The 20,094-nt window shown below is 36.2% G+C and overlaps 1 protein-coding gene across 1 annotated transcript in view; it reads right to left on the minus strand.

The window, feature by feature from the left end:
- NWD2 (NACHT and WD repeat domain containing 2) overlaps positions 1-20,094 on the minus strand; it is a gene marked incomplete at both ends in the record, with an annotated part of 48,606 nt that overhangs the window by 13,576 nt on the left and 14,936 nt on the right. The window contains 2 exons of the mRNA XM_079534979.1: positions 11,325-11,441; positions 16,208-16,296. Of these exons, the coding sequence (XP_079391105.1) occupies positions 11,325-11,441; positions 16,208-16,296 (206 nt within the window). The remainder of the gene's footprint in view (positions 1-11,324; positions 11,442-16,207; positions 16,297-20,094) is intronic.

The raw sequence follows: 20,094 nt of genomic DNA on the forward strand, positions 1-20,094 counted from the left end.
GTCTTAAAAATCTGGAACAAAACGGTCAGGACAGAGATTTTTTGCATTCCTGCTCAAAGAAATTTAGTACAACCATAGGTCTTTTTGGCTTATTGCCAGCATAGTGTAACCCTATTTTTATGGTCCCCTTTCGATGATACACATGCAATATAAGATAGTCTCACTCAATTTTTTTTTTTTTTGGGGGGGGGTTGGGGGGGAAACAAAACAAAACCAAAAAGCAAAAATACAACAAACAGGCTTAGCTGGACTTTGTTTCTGAGAAAAAAATATGTGTTAAATTGAAGCTGAGAATTTACTATCAGAAACAGGAGCATGTGTCCTTGACTTATTTATTCATTTTTATTCACTGAGGGACCAATACCCAAGTCCTCTCAAGCTCAAAACAAGAATGCTAATGGCTAAACAATATTGAATCATTTGAACTGAAATGAGAGAAGTATATTTACTTAAATTTATTTTCAATGCACTAATGATTTCAATAATGAGAAAAAAAAAACATATGATTTCAGTGAAAATCTCAGTGGAGTATACATGTTAACTGCTTGTTAGTCTAATCTGCAACCAAACTGACTCGAATAACTGAAACTTAGATGAAGAAGACATTTTATCTAAACCAAATTTTAGGAAGTTGAAGATACAGAGTAGCTGGTAGCTAAGAGATACTCTAAAAAATAGTTGTCTCCACCTTTTTTCTTGCTAGCTGTAATGTGGTACAGTGTACCTTCTGATACACGCACAGGGAGAATATTCTTCAAATTCATAAATAGAGAAGTAAAAAGTAGGGAGAGGAAAAAGAATGAAAAAAAGTTGTAGCCGTGATTTCTAGAATGCATTTGCCTTCAGAACAGCATTTTTCTTCTGATGCTCGCTGTTGTAAGGCAGTGCAACTAAGTGAGCAGAGTTGGTGCAGACCTCTTAAATCTCAGCCCTTTGTTCCACTTTTTGCTTCATCTCAGTTTGGGCACATGTAGCTTCCTGATGCTTTTACCACTGCCTTGGATTGCCCACCTATGAAATGAGGCTAATGACAACTTGCAAAAAAAGCTTTTATGTTCTCACTACTGATATATAAAGAATCTCAAGTATTTATATTTCAGCAAGGAATGAGACTGTAGCTTTACATTGTTTGTAAAATTTTTTGTTTTTTGTTTTTAAAAAAGGAAAATAATGCCTTTTGAGCAGTAATAAATGTTTTTGACTTTTTTCTTTACCTAGTGCTAATACTTGTGTCTATGCCTCCAGTAATTTGGTTGAAATTTGTAGTAAATATATTTATTTTTATAACTTCAGCTGACTGCAGAAACCATGAAAAAAGAAATTTTTTTTTTCATTTTGAAATGATTGTCATGGAAGTATAATAAAAACACTTCTGTGTTGAGAAATAGATACATTTTCAACCTGCCTGAATGTGCATTTATGCTCCTTGGCTTGAGAAACAGTGCTTTGGCTCACTGAAGCATGCCCTAATTTCTCTCTTCTTTTTCCCTGGAGGCTTTGCAGAATTACAAGGAGATGGTAGTGTTGGCAAGGCTAGAGGCATTTCAGAAACTTCATAAGGGTATTGGTTTCAGTTCCACGAAGAACAAAAAGGGTTTGTTGTACTGGAACTGGAACTGAAAGGATGGAGTGCTAAAATCTTCTGCTGTGAGTAAAGTTTCTGATATGAGGTATGAGAATGATGGTGGTGTTACTTGATAAAGAGAGCAGCTGTAATCAAGTGGACCATTTCCTTTGGCTCTGAACTTCAACCACAGTACAATATTTCTAAATTTCAGAGCTTTCTCCTAGTGGTAGGGAGATAGAAAATAACTATGAAGGATTTCTCAGGACATATTTGGTAGGAACTAACAGTCTGTTGTGCAGGGTGAACGTGATTCCTCAGAATAAATTCATGAGTTACTTCCCTGATATGCTTTCCTTCATCAGAACTTTTCTTTCTTCTGGAGATAAAAATATCAGTGATCTACTTTCTCCAAAATCTTTGTTCTCTCTTGCATGTGATTATAGACTTTTGCTTCGGTCCATTTAGTTGTCTTTTCTTTCACCATCATTGCTTCAATCTCCCTGAGTGTATGTGCAGGTGAGAAAAACAGTCAAAGAGAATAAAATAAGATAGAGTAGAGGAAGTACTGTAGAATATTTTGCCTACATGTGGCTGTACATTTGAGCCACTCACTCACTCAAATTCTCCTTCACATAAATGAATCATTCTCACCTTGCCCTTTTTTTTTTTTTTTTTTTTGAATCTGAGTGGGAGAATCCTTAATGGGTATGTACATTTTTCCTCTCACGTAAACCAGGCAACTTTTACTGCAAGCACAAATTCCTGTTAATTCTCAGATAGGTCTCATTGCAGTTTCTAACAGAGGAGCTGGGTAGAGAAACAAACTACAAGGGTTAGTTCTAATAGAAGATTTCAGCAAACACCCCCAGACTGGAGTTGATAATCTTGTCTGTAGAAATCTCTACCCTTCCTACAGCATGTGGGATAAGAACCTTTCCTGCAAGATCCACCTTGTCTTCAAGAGAACAGCATGGTAGTGTAACCTTGCTTGTTCTATAAAATAATCTCAACGCTTAGCCAAGCAGGGAAGAAACATGAAAGGGTTTGAAATCTTGTCTTGCATCTCTTAGGTGAAGAGCAGCTAACAGGGAAATGCTTCCCCTGCCAGTGCTGCTTAGTGTGCCTCTCTGAGCATCCAGAGATACAGGCATACAGAAGAAGATACCTTGAGACTAGCAGTCTAGGTGGCTGTTAGGACATGACATTGATTTCTGGACAAAATATCAAGGAATTAAAAACTAGGACTCTCTTATTGCCCACTATTATGCTTTCTACCAAAGAAAATGTACTGTCTTCTGCTGGGTCCACATACCCACATGCCTTCTAAAAAGAAGGACCTTATTTTTATATTCAGGGAAATACAATTATGCTAATGTCTCTAACAAGGGCTGCTTGGTATCTAAATTCCTATTTTGGTGTGGTGTTTAGGATAAGTGATGAGCCAAAGAGTTTGGATAGAAGTAATTTTGAGCAAGACAAAAAGAGATGAATTAGGCATGTAAGGCATTAACACAGAGGCATGTAGACACCTCCAAATCTGCAGCAATTGAGGGGGTCTTTAGGGCCGCATGTTGGGAACATGCACTCTTTTTTGGAGTACTTCAGAAAATGGATTTAATGCAGAAGAACTCTTGGGACGATCTATATCTTTATGCTATTCAGTAACACAAGCCATGTTTCTCAGTAACATATATAGCCACTATAATGGTATTAGAAAGTGTTAATTAATGAGTAATCAATGAATATTATCAGAAGCATAGGCCACTGATGGGATAACAGAGTTTTTAAAGACCTCCTCTGACTTTAGAAAACTTAAAGCTAGTATTAACATTATATGTCATTTCACTGCAATTTTTTTTGCTGTTTTTTTTTTGTCCTTCTTGCTAGAGATTGGTGTTCATTGATTCTGCAAATGAAAACCTAATTTTGTAATTAAATGTCATGAAATTGCTTCGACAACTTGCATAGAATAATACACTTCCCAGAAGCCTGATATGACCCATGACTGTGCAGTGTGTTGTAAAGCACATAAACACTATTAATAAAAATATATTACAGAGATAAAAAAGCAAATGAGGGCCCAAAGGCAGTTTTTTAGTACAAGGGACACTAGTTCTAGTTCTCTAGTGTGTTAACTTCATGTGTTAACTTCATGTCTTCTCTAGTAGTAATTTTAATCAGACCTGAAATAAATGGTAAGTGTACAAAACACTAAATGCTAAATACAGCCTGCAGGTAACAGGTCAAATAATTAGCCAAATTGTTAAAAATTCAGTAGCATGAAAATGAATGAAAGACAGCAAAGGACATGACACTTCCTTCAGTAAGGATTCCATTTTGCCCATGCCATGCAATGATATGACAGAGAGGCAGAGTATATGCCCTGCTAAAGGCTGTGGCAGGCAATGCCCTGTTGTTCCAGCCATGAGTAGCACAAGCATTTTGTAAAAACTTTCAAAGAAGTTTTAAGCACTAAAATAGTTTCTCTACTATTTTGGTGTGGTATTTAGGGTGAGTGATGAGCCAAAGAGCTCAGATAGGAGTAATTTTGAGCAAGAGAAAAAGAGATGAATTAGCACCGAAGGCATTTGTCACAAAATAGTTGACAAAGGAAAGAACATATAGCTTACTCATAATAACTGTGGTCTCTGTAGCATTCTAAGCAGGTGTTTTCTAATTTATTTTTTCCAGGCTGAATAGGATAAAAAAAATAGTGTGATGTTTTGCAGTTATGAAAGAAGGAAGCATATAATATTTAACTGCTACATAGCATACCAACAAAACTTCACTGAGAGCAAGTATTTTAAGAGATGAGTGAAAACAGTGTATGAGCATACCTGCAGCACCATGAATATCACTGATACTTTCCATTATTTTGCTTTTATAAATTAGTTACTTCCTTGAAGAAAAATAATATGAACTCTAATTATCTTTAAGAAAATAACTAGCCACAGATTCTTGAATTTAAGAATATTCAGACTGAGAAGTGAACTTGTTACTAGGTGGGTAGGTATTTGTTTCTGGATATGTCACTCCTGAAGAGACTCTATTTGAGAAAAGAGTACATGCTAGATGCAAGCAAGAGCATTAAGTGCTTAAGTGAACTTATCAGCTGCCTGCTACATGCTGTAAAGTATGCTGTTTCTTTACACAGAAGTGAGATTATAAAGTTTAGGATTATTTTTTTTTCCTCTCTCACTTGCAAGAAATAGCTGATGTTGGCTTTCTCACACAGTTTCATTTGTAGAGCAGACATTTACATCTACTTGATTAAAATAGTAGCACAGAATATGACATGGTAAAACTCTTGAGGCTCAAGAGAAACTAAATCTTATAAATCTCAGGCTGCCTATTTTCTCCTCCACACATTATGTGCAGAATGAAGCAAATCTGAGTTTACACAAATCTTGTTCTCACTAATATGGTCATTCATATTAGGTTTAATACCTAACTTTCTGGAAGACAGCACCAAAAAGTCAATTTATATCCAGAATAAGAAACACAGAGATTTAGCACAAATCACATACAGTCTTCTGGAGGCTTAAAATGCAAGCTATTTAAAGACTACATCAAGAAACAAGTGAAAACTATGCAGTTTTGATGGTGCATGCAAAAGCTGCATGATGAATCTTGTAGATATTTTCAGTGGGTTATGTTTGAAAAAACGGGTAAGCATTTTTAGATCCTACATTTTAGATTTAGAGAATTAGAAATGATTCACGGGAGAATACATTCCCAGCTCTAAGGCAGATCAAGGAACTCATTTACAATAGCTTAATAATATCATATTATCCTGTGCTTGATATCAGTCTATGGGTATGTGTGCTGTTTGTGCTGTCCAGAGATAAACATCATGTAAAGGGCTATATATCCTTTGCCTGCCTGAACTGCCTGACTGAAGACCAAGGCTCCCCAAAAGAGGAGAGTCACATACAAATTTAATCACTGTTTCCATTGTGAAAAGTGTTAAAAAAATACACAGAGCTCTCCTTTGATATTGGCAGAATTTTTTTTCCTGTTGACTGTCCCAAAACAGAATTAGTGTTTTCAGCCCTATGCTTAATGACAGGGTTAATGCCAGGAAGTCCTATGGAGACACTGCTGTATCATGTGTGATTCCACTTATGTTAGTGGGAATTATTATCTGGATGGGTTTCAAATCAGATGCTGAGTGAGAAGAAGGTTTGATATTTCTCCCTTTGAATATATTTTATTAGGACAACTGGGCTGTTGTGCCCATGGCTGGTTTCAGCTATTTCTCCTCATTCCCTGTATCTAGATTTGCTTTCCTCAGGAAAATTAAATTCTGAAATGCATGAGACTTCCTAACTTCTGTTGAATTCCTGGGTGCTTAGCATTCCTCCCAAACTGACTGTTTTAACGGACACATTTTGCTGACTTTACCCTCTGTAACTTTAAATGTGAGGGTGTTTTCTCAGGATAGAAAAAACAAAATGTAATTAAGGTATTCCGGAGCCTGTATGTATTCAGTTTTCCAATTAGGAACAAATCCTAAGGTAGACAGCACAACTGAATTGGGAGTTGAGGAGATTCAGAAGAACTGAAGTAATACAATTTGGATTTTTCTCTGAGCCAGAATGCACTTAGAATTAATTATCAAGCGAAGAAAAACATGTAGCAGTGCACTTCATAAAATGATTAAAGTACACGTTATACTCAGGGAACAAAAAGATCTGGAGGTATAGACATCATTTCACTCCTTGATTTCATCTTAGTTCCAGGGTTATTTAAGGACATGACAGACATTGTATATTTTTAATATTGAGCTGAAATTCTAGTGGAATTTCAATTTTATAACATTAGGAGTTTTTTAATGGCTTATGAATGCTGTATTAAACACAAGCTGTCAATAATGTCAGATGGTTAATGTAAACTACAGTGTCAGTACAGAGGTAGAAAATGAAGAAGTAGAATGAGACCTTCGCTTCTTTGGACCACATGATTTGTATGAAAGCAGGGAAGACTCTCTTAGATTTGTACCTGCTGTAGCTTCAAGCTCAGTCTGGATCCAGATAAGTATTTATGTTCTTAATTTCTAGCCATTTGCCAAATCTACTCAGTGTTTTCTATTATTTGATTTAGTTGTTATGCTTAAGCAATAGTAGTCATAAATCTTCTTCATAAATCTGCTCCTCATCCTTACTGTTAGTCAACTCCAAATTACACAGAAGTTGTCATTTTATTTATTTATTTATTTATTTGTATAAATGTGTTCAAATGAAACACAAAGTAATGAGAATCTCTGGAACCATCTTAATGCTTATTATGTGTCTAGGTTGTGTCCCTCCTTGTACTATTAGAAGTATTCTGTCACTAAGAGACAGAGAAGACTTCACTAAAAGAAATAAAATAAAACATATATCATTAATATAAACTAAGATGGAAAAAGATATCTTGGGGATAAATAAACCAAATATGAAATTTTTAATCATAAAGAATTATGTTTTATCTATGTAATTTTGATACTTGCAGAGAGCTGGCCTTCATCTGACCAGGCAAAGGAATGTTTTTTTCTCTAGACAATCAGTGCTTTTTTTTGCACAACTACCTGCCGGAGCTTGCATTTTCATAATTACACATTCAAAACATGCTTGAGGAACTTCAAAGTTCATGTTTAGGCTGACTAAAATTTGGTATTGATATAACTCCCCCAGTGTACCCAATTACTTTGCTCTATAACTTGTTGTAAATAAGGAAGAAGCTTTGACTTTTTTTCTATGTCTTTTTTTCTATGAAACAATCATTCTTAATCCAAAGCAGTACGCAAAGACGATAGGCTCATCAGATATTCCCTTTAGACAATGATCAGGAACACTTGCTGAAACTTTTAATCTGGTTACTCCCTAAAATAGAGTAAAACCCACCCTATAGCCAAAATGCCTACATTCTGGTCTAAGACTTCAGTGAATGCATCTAGTGAAGAGGAATAAGAAAAGGTGTAATCTCCCCAGTGTCATAAAAGCTTAGAAACCAATAAGCACCTTTATTAGTATGTATCAACAGTGTTCTTTCAGTGTTATGATTCAGTGCTGCATTTCCAAATGAATTTTGAAATTGTTTTTTTGTGCCTGATATACTGCAGTTCGATTTGAAAATGTTGGTGCAACCACCATCTAAGCACAAACCCAAATGTATTGAACTGAACAAATTGCTACAATAACAAACTCAGACTTTAATTTTGCAGTTTCTCAGGCTGTGGTCGTGAAACAAGAGTAGTTCAGGCAGAAACTGCACAGTGCTGCATAGCTGGATGAGAGCACGTGCGAGTTGCAACTTGCAGCGTGTGTTTGAAGAGCAGTGCAGAGCAGCATGCCAGATCTTTTATCTGTATCAAGGCACAACCAACAGCAGGTTAGTACTGGGCTACTAGTTAGGGGATCTCAGTAAAAAAGCAGTAAACTCATTCTGAAAAAAAAATCACTGTAGATTAACAATAGTCTAAATAGCTAAAGGCTTTAATTAATAACAAGCACTGCACTTTGGTTCCTAAAATAGCACCTAATTACCTAGTATTTCTTTGCTTTCAATGGAGAAATAGGTGCAGCTCCAGAGAATGACTCAGAAATTACTGGAGGTAACTAGGTATTCCTATTGGCTGTTAAGGGTATTTACTGTAGACTGAGACTAGATCCAAAATGGATGAATCCTCTTCACGATCGGTACTAATAACGGGATGATAATATAACCCTTATTGTCAGACTAGTCTCATGCCTGTATTGCTATCTCTTATGAATTTACTGGGAAATGTGACCAAAGAAAATGTAAAGGTTCTGGAGAAGCACTGAAAATATATTCGGTCTTTGGTACCATTATGCAATGCAGTCTTGCAGTTCACAATTTAACAAATACACTGCAATACGATCTCCTCATGTAAGGTACTGAGACAACCAGCCTGAATTTTTGTGCAAAATTTGCATGGAAAACATTTTTCCTACAGAGAGATTGCATATTCCCCTCACAAATAAATCTTGATAAATTTGTAGATAAAAATAGCATGGTACATGCTGCAAGTTAGTAAATGATCACATGCAATAGGTACTGACTTTAAATAGAAAACAAATGAACAAACAAAATCCCAAACTCAAACCACTCTCCCCTGCCTTGACTGGATCTAGTATTGATGAGCTTGGACACCAGGGAAAATGGGGACTGTATGTTCCCAAAGAAAACATCACAGGAAATTAATCTCTCACTGTTTCAGAGTTGCTTCCTCTTTTGTGCTTATGAATATGTGTTCAAAAGCTTAAGACTTCTAACTTCTGCACCTTAATTTAAGAGCTGGATTTCATTTTCTCTTCACCTGACATCACAATACAGGCACAAAGCACCATAAGGGAACACTTTCTAAAATCAAATCATATCTGCAATTTAATTCTGAATATGCAGATTTAATCCCAGATCTGAGTTTCAATTTAAAAAGCCATAACTGAAATGTAAGAAAATACCCAGCTAAATGGAAGCGGCACAATTTATAGAACATTGTCAAGAAATGGGAAGTTGCCCAAAGTCTGCAGTGCCAGTGAGTTTTTAATTATATTACTATAAATTAAAACTAAATACACTTGCTGGAGTAGGATCAAATTCGATTTGATTGTAAATGAAATAAAACACACTCCACTAAGGTATAACAAAGGAAAAACAAACAAACAAACAAACAAATATGCATACAGAGATTTCTATAATTTCTATAATTCTCCAACCTAGACATTGGAAGTGCTATTACTCCAGCTTATAACTAGAAAAACTAGAGTAGAAATTGAGTTATCTGACTCTATCCAGCATCACTGCTGTTTCACTCTATTTAAAATTTCTGTTTTGGCTTGATTTCTCCTTCCTTAGGAACAGTGCAATCCAAGCAGTTCTTAATACTTCCAAAATTCTGAGCTGCAAAACTATTGAGCAATGGTGTATTGAGAGGTTTCTTCCACTGATATTTCAGAACATACATGCCTAAGAGTATACATAGTTAACTAGTGTTGCCCAACAAAATATGCTATGCTTTTCTGCTCCAAGTCTGTTTTTCCATCAAAGCAAACACAGAAATTAGAAAAGAAATCCGGAAAACTAAATTTAGCCACAAAAGGTGCTGCTCAAATCAGGGCTTATGAAAACAGTGTAAGGAGAGCTGTACACCCCAGCCGAGACTCAGTCCTCTGGGTTAGGCTTGTTCCAGTCAAGAGCTGAAGATGACCTTTGTTGGTTGATTTAAACACAAATGAATAGCGTTTAGAGAGGGTGATTTAACTGAAGACTTGTCCTAACGTCTCCACAGATATGCATAGAAAAATGATTTTTTACATCCCTCATTTAATTTCTTCCAAAGATGGAGACTCGAGAAAGCTGATAATAATAATAATGGAAGTATTTATCTTCTAGAGAAATAATCTTGATCAGAACAAATTCTACATATTGTCATCATATTTGTATATTCTCTGAAGTCTTCTTTTCACAAAGTACCTCTCTCATAAAAAATAAAGCCACATTCTTCCTAAATCATTTTGTATTTTGCTTTATACTTTAATAGAATATTTTAAATGTGCGGTTCATACCACTCAGTTGCCAAACTCATTAGGGAAATTCTTTCCCTAGGTCTTATTCAGAAAGTTAAAGAAAAACAGCCTTGCTTTTCATAGATAATGAGGATATGCTGCTCTCTAAACAGCTGAGAAAATACCTTTATCAAAAGCCAGTATACTTTTTCTTTGCATTGAAAACTAACGCAGACAGCATACAATGCATTTAACTGCTCTTAAAGTATTTTTCAAGTGATACATGTTCAACTTAAAACATAGCACAAATCTTTCTAAGCACAGGAGAGAGAAAAATTCATGCTATATTGAATTATATAGTTAATATAAAACCAGTGACTACAAAATCTATTGTAGATGATTCATCGGGAAGGGGAGAAGTATACCTAGCAAGACTGTATGTAGTCTACTCTCAATGCCTTTCAGTTATTCATCCCAATGCATGATTTCATAAATTCAAATTGCTTCATCTGAAGAACACTGTTGAGCTTGATATAGATCAACAGGTTCATTTATTGAAAGATACCTCTGACATTAAAAAAGATGGGTAAAGCTTTATAAAGCACTTCTGTACAAGTGTAATGGTCACTTTTAACTACAACAGAAAAAGCCAGTGAAGATGTATCTGTTTTGTCAGCTTTACTGACTCTTTAAGAATCCTAAAGGCAATGTTCTGGCAACAATAAAGAGAAGGCAGTGTCAAAGCCTCCTCAGGTTGTCTCTGACCTCCAGGCTTTTCATGCACTAATATATGGCATGCTCACTTGAGTTTACCACACAAAGCAGCAAAATGCGTATCAGAGCAGATAGCTCTTGCCTGCTGCTGTGCTTTTATAGCTAAGCCCTTCTATGCCAGCCAATAATCCATGTCTGAAAAGTGCCAAGAATTAATTAGTGGTGGCCTTCTAACACAAGCAGTCCATCTCCTGTTGTAGTGGTAGAACAATCACATCTTGTGGTTTCTAAATACATCTTGCCATAGGGACTGCTCATGAAAGATCCTTCCTTCCTCTCTTCTCTTAATGAATAATCTCAGTTATTTGACAGCTCTGTGTGGGGAAACTTTTCGCTGCAGCATATAAAATGTACAGCTAGGAATATGAAGTACTTCAGAAAGAGGAAAATAATATATTTGTTACTGAAACATGCATGTTAGGTTCATTAATAGTATATTATTGTGGTAAAGAAAAAATTATTTTTATACCCACAACAAAACATGGACCTGCAGAACTTTTCAAGCAATCTTCTAACAGCTTCATGCGAGTCTTCTGCAGCTCAGGACTGTCCCATTCATCTGCCTTGACTCCCCAGTATAAATCTATGACCTGGAAAATAGTGTATAATGTTGTTAATCTATTATTTGCTCTTTCTCTCTATCAAATTAAAAATTAACTTTGATGGCATGTTGTGTGCTGCTAAGCATTGTTCTGCAATGCTGTGAAAAGCAATGAGATCTACCACCAGTCCTTAAACAGACTTGCAGTTTTTCCTTAAGTAACGACAATCTGAGCCTCTATTTCCCCTCAGAGACTTTTTTCTCTTTAGATTGTAAGTACACTTTAGGACTGGGACAGTCTCTCATTTTGTATTCATATTTTTGTGCAGAGATTAGCATGACAAGATCTTGATTTGATGTAGTCTTTATTTTCTAGTAGATTGCATATAATGAACAGGTAAGAATAATGACAAAAGCACTGATAGAATGCTGGCTCCCTGGAAATTAATGGGAGTTTTGCTATAGATCTTATTCAATACTATGACTTGACACCCTGTGTCGCTTGTAGCCATAGGATATAAAATCATCCAGTGCACATGGCTCTAAAGAAAGAATATGTGCAATTCTGTAATATCATACTTCCTTTGTTAGTTGCCCTTTGTTACTCTGGGAGAAAAAATTGTACAGATATGCAATAGCAGACAGCTTGCTGTTCAGCCTTTCATTTATAGCTGCAGACTGGGTTTTGTGATGGTAATGGATTGCAAACAAACTCTTGGAAGAAACTGGAATATAGATGCTAAATGTATTTCAAGAAATTTAGGGGCAAAGTGTGATTTCACTGTATATTTTACCTAAAAGGCTGAATCTTTAATGTGGGCAATTGAATTTAAAAGAATAGGGATTGTATGCATACATTTCTTACTATTGGAATAACATTTATGACACATGCTACTACATTCTAATTTAAGCTACTGTTACAGTTAGCATGTAACTTGAACAAAAAAGTCCAAACGGACAGTTTTAAAAAACAAAATCAAAATTGTATTAAGACATGAATGATCCCAGTGTCAGTTATTATATTACTTGTATCATGGGAGCACTCTGCTCTTACTGTGAGGAACACAAAACTGATTGTTGTCTAAAAAGATCCTAAAATCAATCTGAAGGTCTAATATAAGAATTAATAGTGAATTGCTGTAAAAGTAGACGTCAGAGGTGTACAGCTGGTTAATCATCTTGGGAAATTTCTCCTAATAGTAAGTGACAAGGCTTAAGAAGCTGTCATCCTGGAACTACTTATGCCAATATTTAACCTTATTACTTATTTTCCTGTTGGCTTTTTCAGGCAGAAAATTTTGGGACCTATGGTGGTGTTTGCTACAGTAGGAACCTTGATGTCAAACACACCGGATAAGGCACTGTCTGACTGATGATGAATGAAACAGCCCTAAATATGAATGCATTGCAACTTGCACTGGCAAAAAAATACTTCTAGCATCCTTATTTTTTATAAAAGTTTTGTTCCAAGACTTTGCTGAAACAAAAGTCTTCTGCTTTATAAAGCTGCTTCTGAAACAGCTTTCCTATCTCCCTCATTTTCACTGGTTTCTTTTCTGTCCTTTTCTAATCTCATTAGGAAAGAGTGTTCCCAGTTTCTCTCACCCATCTGTTATTTATCTATATGACTTCATTACTGAACTTCATATTGTATTCAGCTGTCTTATTGCTTGAATGATATACGATAGAGCTAAAGTATTCTAGCCATAAAATTAGAGCATTTTAGCATACTGTCAGAAGCATTTGAATTAGTGATTGAATGAATTTATTGTACTGAAACATAAAGGAAATTTCTATTTTAATTAACTGTTTTGATATCAGATAATACTGTAAACGTGAAGAGGAAATTATCTGGATATTGTAGCAGTTTGGCACCCACCTTCCATATGTTGTCAGTTATAGATTATTTTTATTCAGTAACTTAATTTTGGTGCATAGTATCTCAACGTGTGTTATAATTTTGTCCTACAAGAAGATGTATTTTAGCCATCAAACCGCTGAAGGCACCAGCAGTTTCAAAAGGATGAGCTCATTTGTTATCACTTATGCTACCTGAAATAAACAGGATTTACAAAATTAAGGAAATGAAACAGGACAACAGCTGTGTCTGATGTTGAACTGTTTTTTTACTCAAACTTGGAGAAACTGCTTGACCTCATCCTGATATTCAGTAGGGCTGTCACAATGAGATGACAGCTGGTTAAACAAGGTGGGCTGATGCTACTCTGGATTACCTCCACACTAGTCAATTAATGGTGACTTTTCATTGATGACTCATTGTTTCCTTTTGCTTATTTTAGCTTTTGATCTACTGAATTCATAGTTTCATAGATTTGTCTAATTACATGGGGTAATTTTAACTCTATCGCTTCCTATTGCTTAAAAAGACCAAAAAAAATTCATTCATGCAGAGATTCTACTTTCAACCTAACAAGTATCACACAGTGAAAATTATTTGAAACAGTCCTTTTTCCCAAGAAGAAAAGAATATTCTGTCCGTTAACTATTGTTAGTTATCCTCCAAAATTTTTCTATTACAATTACTTTCTTTGACCATTCTGTGTCCCTCCACTTCCCCAGATTTTATATTCCAGGTATAAAACACCATGCCTCCTGGAAGTAGGCTTCACAACTTCATTTCTGTCTTAGCCAATACCTGTTTTTCAGCAATATTTGCTGACTCAATGGAAAAGGAAGCACACTGAACTATAAAATCCATAGAGTGATCTAATTCATTGAGTTCTGCTTCCACGCACGTGGTAGCCATGTTCCCCAACAGTTCCCAACAGTGCTAGGATGCTTGACAAATCTCATGTTTTGCAATGCCTGAAACACTTATCATTGGAACCAGATGACTCAGTGGAAGATGGAACAATGAATGCCCAGGAACGTATTTCACTTAGGTCATGATTTGTCATGCACAGGGTATCTCAGGACAATCTGTATTTTAACATCTTTGTGGCAGTCTAACGTGAGGTTGCACATGTCTGTTCAGTACAGAATTATGTAACAGGATGGAAAGTTACGTGTTATGCTCTGTGGAGGGAGATACAAGTTTATCACTCTATCTGAAAAGTACATATTACTTTATGGCCACCACTGCAGTAAAATCTGCAGTCTGGACTTTGCATACTGAGTTAAGAAATATAGTGTATCAGGAGTGGAAAAGGCAGTAAAAGCCCTTTCCCTTGGTAATTTTGTGTGTGATTTTTCCTACTTTGCACTTTTGTGGTAACTTTCTAGTTGTTTCCAGAACTGTGTCAGTGGAGCTGTCTCTCAGACCTCATATTACATATGGATTCTTCTGGTGTTGAAACTGTAAGATAAAACAATTTGCTTTGATGAATATCAACCAGAGTAAACTCAATTATTCCTCCCCTACAGGGTACATTACAATCCATCTGAAGACAGGCATGTTTTTTTTTTCCCACAAAGAATTCAATGGATCATTATTTATTTGGAGGAGACATTTCCCTCCTGTCCCAGACAAGTCTCCTCAGAAATGACTGCAAAATTAAGATGCTGAGAGAGTTTTTATTGGCATTTTCCATTATCATCATATGGTAGCAGCAGGAAAATGTATTTTCTTATTTCAGTATCTTTTGATATTCCTTGTGTGTACCACTGCAGCTGGGGCTTCCCAGTCAGCTGATGAGCTAGAATCTTCAAAGGAAGTTCTTTTATAGCCTTAATCAGAAATCTCTGTTATTTACCACTATGCAGACTCAACAATTTCATTGCAACCCAGGGAATTAAGACCAAATATCCTAATTCAGGAACTTTTTATTTTGATTAAAAGCCAGTTGAATGTACATCACAAATAACATTGTGAGAGACAAGATGCTGTTTAAAAAGCATTAGTTTGCTGTCAAGTGAGCTGAACTCTGAAGAGCTGAGTTTTGGGAGTCATTAAAATGGGATGGTAAAAAAAAAATATTAGTATCGGAGAAAGGCTTGAAGATTTATAACCAGATTTTTAAAAAAACTGCATATTTTTACAACATTGCAAGTTGCATTTGTTACTCTTAAGAGAGAGCTAGTTCCACACCAGCTGACATAAATGGATCTAATTGACTTTATTGGACTGTGAATTTGTCTACACCTGACTTAAATGTACCAGTGATTTAACTGTGAAGTCAAATTCAGGCACTTTAAATCAAATGCAACTCTATTTTTTACTAATTGGCACTTTCTAAAGATGTCTATGGGTTTTCCATTATACAAAGTAAAACCTGAATGGACTGAAGCAATGGGAATTTTATGGTTGACAGTAAAGGAAGCAAATTCTGTGGGATACAATCACAACAGGAATTTTGTTTAGATGTTCCACATTCAATTCTGTTTTTAATCAGTGTTTCAGCGTTCACCTGGTTATTTTCCACATTACAGTGGAAGACAAATCTGTAGGTAGATATGACAATTATGAAATGACACAGATGGTGCAATGCAATGCTGATGACATAAAATGAAATAAATGATGAAATAAAAAATATTTTGCAGGGGTGACATTAACTTCAGTATGATTTCTAGAAGCAGAGCACAGTAACTCAGCTCTGATATTATTTATTCTTGAGTATTTAAAACAAAGGTGGTTTGATTAAATTCCCAATGTGAAAGTTGGCACTTTGTTCCTATACTGCTTTTTCCACCAGTGAGTTTTTTTCATCTGTTCTGGATTTACCTCAGATCTTCCTGTAATTTTATATTTGACCAGTGGTAAGGCAACAATTACAGCAATTAAAAATATTATCCATTCTAAATACAGCTAATTGCAAGAAACTGTGTTTATCTTAAGGCAAGATTCAATAAACCTACCTGAAATTCCAGCCCATAGTTTTCCCTGCAGAATTCTCTCAGCTTAGGATACACATGCTCTCTTAGAGTGCTCCTTTCTGCTATGGTATCTGTGTTGGAAAAAGATGTTATGAATATATTTAATATTTAAATATATTATATATATTATATAATTAATATGTATATATATTAAATATTTAAATGAACTTTCTTATTTTTAGTCAGAGATCCAGACTTATTACATAAAAAGAGCCCTCATAGACCTATAGTTGTAGTGGAAAACTAGTGCTGGGATTTAATTTCCCATCTCTGTGTTGTACTTGGTTCTTTTTCACACAAATGACTTTATGTGTACAATGGTAACTGCAATAGTTATCGTCATATTGCAGCATATATTTCAGTAAAATGCAGCTGAATTAATTTTGCCATTCAACAGTCAGAATTTCTTTACCAGTTTGACTTCTATTTAATTCTTACAAAGATGAATTTTATTAATTAGAAACACCACAGAACAAAGAAATACGCAAAAAATGTACTTAGAAATAAATTAACCACATTAATTAATGACATTGTGTCAAATGCTATTACTTTCTTCAACAACTTCAATTTGATAGTACTATAAAAGGAAGAAGGAAATGACAACATCTTATTTACGGTATCTCTGGGTCCAGGTGATTCCTGCTACTACACTAAATGCACAGCTCTGACATCTTCATCTTATTCTCACCATGCAAAACAATGATTTTTGATAACACATTCCAATAAAGTAACTGGATGCAAGAATTAAGTTAATTTGAACACGTTCATATGAGGCACATAAGAAACATACTGTCAAATTTGAAATAAATTTGTTTAGCACAGAGACCTTGTATAGATAATAAACTTTATTGTCTCTCCAAGTAAGGTTAAGATGTGATGGATTACATAGGTCTAGATTGTGGCCAGTGTTGAGTAAGTTAAGACACAAATGGATGACACTGTTGCTGAGTTATTTGCAAAAGTAAAGCACAACTGTTGTTAAAATCACTAGGTCCAAGGGCCATATAATGGAAATCAAAAACAAAACAATGTTAATTTATGAATGATGGCGAATATCTACTGCAGTTAAGGTAACATTTGTATAACTGCACTGATACAAAATAATAGTTTAAATCTGCAGCGCAAAGCTTCTGTGCATCCAAACTGAATGCTACAACTAGGGCAGGTCTTCTGAGCTACTTGAAGAGTAGTGTAGCTCCACTCTTCCTCTTTACATTTCCCTCTTGGCAAGTTTTTTTTCTCCTTGGCACTGGAGAGGCCACACAAGGAGTGCTGTGCATTCTGGACACCCAAATCAGGAGAATGAGAAAGAAATTGGAGAGGCTATTGAGACGGTCATGAACTCAAAGCCTACAAGTACCTACTGAGGGATTTGACCTTGATTAGTCATGCAAAGTGGAAATAACCCTGGCTGGCCTACAACTACTTCAGTGTAGTTCAAAGATGGTGGAACCAAGTATTACAGCTTGGGAAGCTCATGTGGCATAAGGAGAAGCTTTTTTATGCAGGCAGGTGATGCATCATTGCCATCAGCTGCCCAGGGACACTGGGAATCTCTGTCCCAGGAGTTTTAAAGTCTCAACTGGACAAGCCTACTGTTGCCCAAATTAATGTTGGCAGCAATTCCAGAGTCCTGATGACCTCCTGAGTCCCTCTTGCAACCAGCAATCTAGTCTCTCAGAAGAACCCATAGGTATGGCTTCATCATACAGTACAATGCTTGGGAAGATTTCTGCTACTGGCTGTAGCAGAACAAGCAAAACTATAGAGTAAAATAGCTGGTGCTAAGGATCATGCAGTACATGTTTAGGGGCATTTTACTCCTCACTGAGTTGAATCCTCACAATTATTTGGTGCATCAGGTTCTAGAGTTGGCTTCATTTGTCATATGTCACATATTTTTTTCTTCCTCCAGCATACACTGAGGCCCACTGATCAACCATTGATACAAGACAATAGATTCTAATTTCCCCAAACAGATCTGACAAAACTGTGTCATATCAAAACATTTTCTTAAAAACCAACTTACTACTCTGCTACCAAGCTAAAACAAAATGATTCTTGCCTCTGTGTAAACTGAAATTAGTCACAACTGTACTTTCATTATTAAGGAAGCACCAACTCACAGGTGTGATATGCCCTTACTTAAATGATCAGCGTGACAGCAGATAGATCAGTCTTACTAGGGAACTAAAACAGGCTAAGATGCAGGAAAAGAAAAAAAGATTACTGAGAAAAGGCAAAAATTAAAAGTGAACATTATTGGACGATAGATGGGAAATGCATTGCCTGAGTTGTACAGCAAACAAGATCACATTCTGCTGCTTTCCAGCTGTGCCCACAGGACACCCTGCAGAACCCCACTGACTCCACTTTCAGGATGTGGCATTGCTCCCTGTGGCATTATTTGTAGAGGCTTGCTCAGAAATGAAACAACACATTGCAAGAGCTGTGTGACATTTCTAATACCTTATAAATCAGTCAGAAAGAGACAAAACATTCCTTCAACTAGAATTGTATTCTGGGCAAGGGACTCAGAATACCCATCCTGCATTTTTATTCCTACCTCCAAATTTAATGGAATGTGATTATCTTATTGAAGTTTGAATCTGTTGACTACATTAATGAAATCGAAGAATTCCTGTATTCATAATAATTTGTGAAAATTTAATGAAACAGAATTGCATCTAGTTGAGATGAACTACAGTAATTAGTATGGATGGCAGATAAGCTGCTTTAATTAAATAAAATCTAATCTGATTTACACTGACAGCAAATCTGTGAAGCTGGCAGTTCCCAACAAGGATGTCATGGAGTCAAATTCCGCCTTCCAGGATGCTGCAGCAGATGAACAGATTAGCTGCATGACATTCTGCTAGCAGACAACATAAGCTGTGAGACAAGCTTTATGCACCTTCTAATTCTGATACTCTGAAATCCAAATGATAGTCCACAATAAACCATAGGAATTCTGCATGTGCAAAAATGTAAGACAAGATTAAAAAACAAAGACCCCGAAGCCCATCTCCAATGTTTAAATCAAATAAAAAAATCACATTGTCTTGCAGTGAGATGGTAACTTGGAGAACCCAAACCTTTCCTACAAGCTCTTGCTGACTGCTGCCTCATGAACCAATCCCCGAGCCACACCATCCTGCCCAGCCCTACACCTTGCCCCAGTGCAGCCTTAACCTTTTGTTTGCCTTTGTAGTTAGAAATCCATCTTTTATTTTTCTTGACAACTTTTAGGCAGAAGACAGGCTCTTCCTGACTTGCCACACAGGCAGTGAGTGAAATACCCTGGCTGGCTCCAGCTTCAGGCCTACTGGAAACCCTCAGAAACCAGTCACTTGGACAAGGCATGCTGCCAGAGTCCCCCCACCCCCCAGCTCTCGCTGCATTCCCAGCTCAAATCTGAGGACAGAACTGAATTAGCACGCATGCTTTTACAGCCTCTCTGCCAAATAGTAGGCAATCACTGTTTAAGCATGACTGTGTGTGTGAGGTGTGATTTCTGAAGGCTTGTAGCTCAGTCAGATCGCTGCCAGTTTTCATTAGAGTACTCCAGGGTGCTTCTTCTCACTGTGAACTATTTCCATGCCAAAGTTTGACCTTCAAGCACAAGCTGTTTTCCTATTAAACTCGCTTCCCCTATTTTCAGCAAAGAAAGTACATATTATATTCTCATGTTAGTAAATAGATGATGAGTATGTACAAACAGTCACCAAACATTAATATCTGGGATAAAACATGTCATGGGAAACAGCCGAGTTGAAAATTTCAAAATTTACATGGAAACAAACAGAAAGAGTGAATGTTGAAACCCTGTGGAAATTGTGCTTTTCCAGTTACTCTGCTCTCAGCCCGCA

Source organism: Tetrao urogallus (assembly GCF_951394365.1).
Source record: "Tetrao urogallus genome assembly, chromosome: 4".
Lineage (NCBI taxonomy): Eukaryota > Metazoa > Chordata > Aves > Galliformes > Phasianidae > Tetrao > Tetrao urogallus.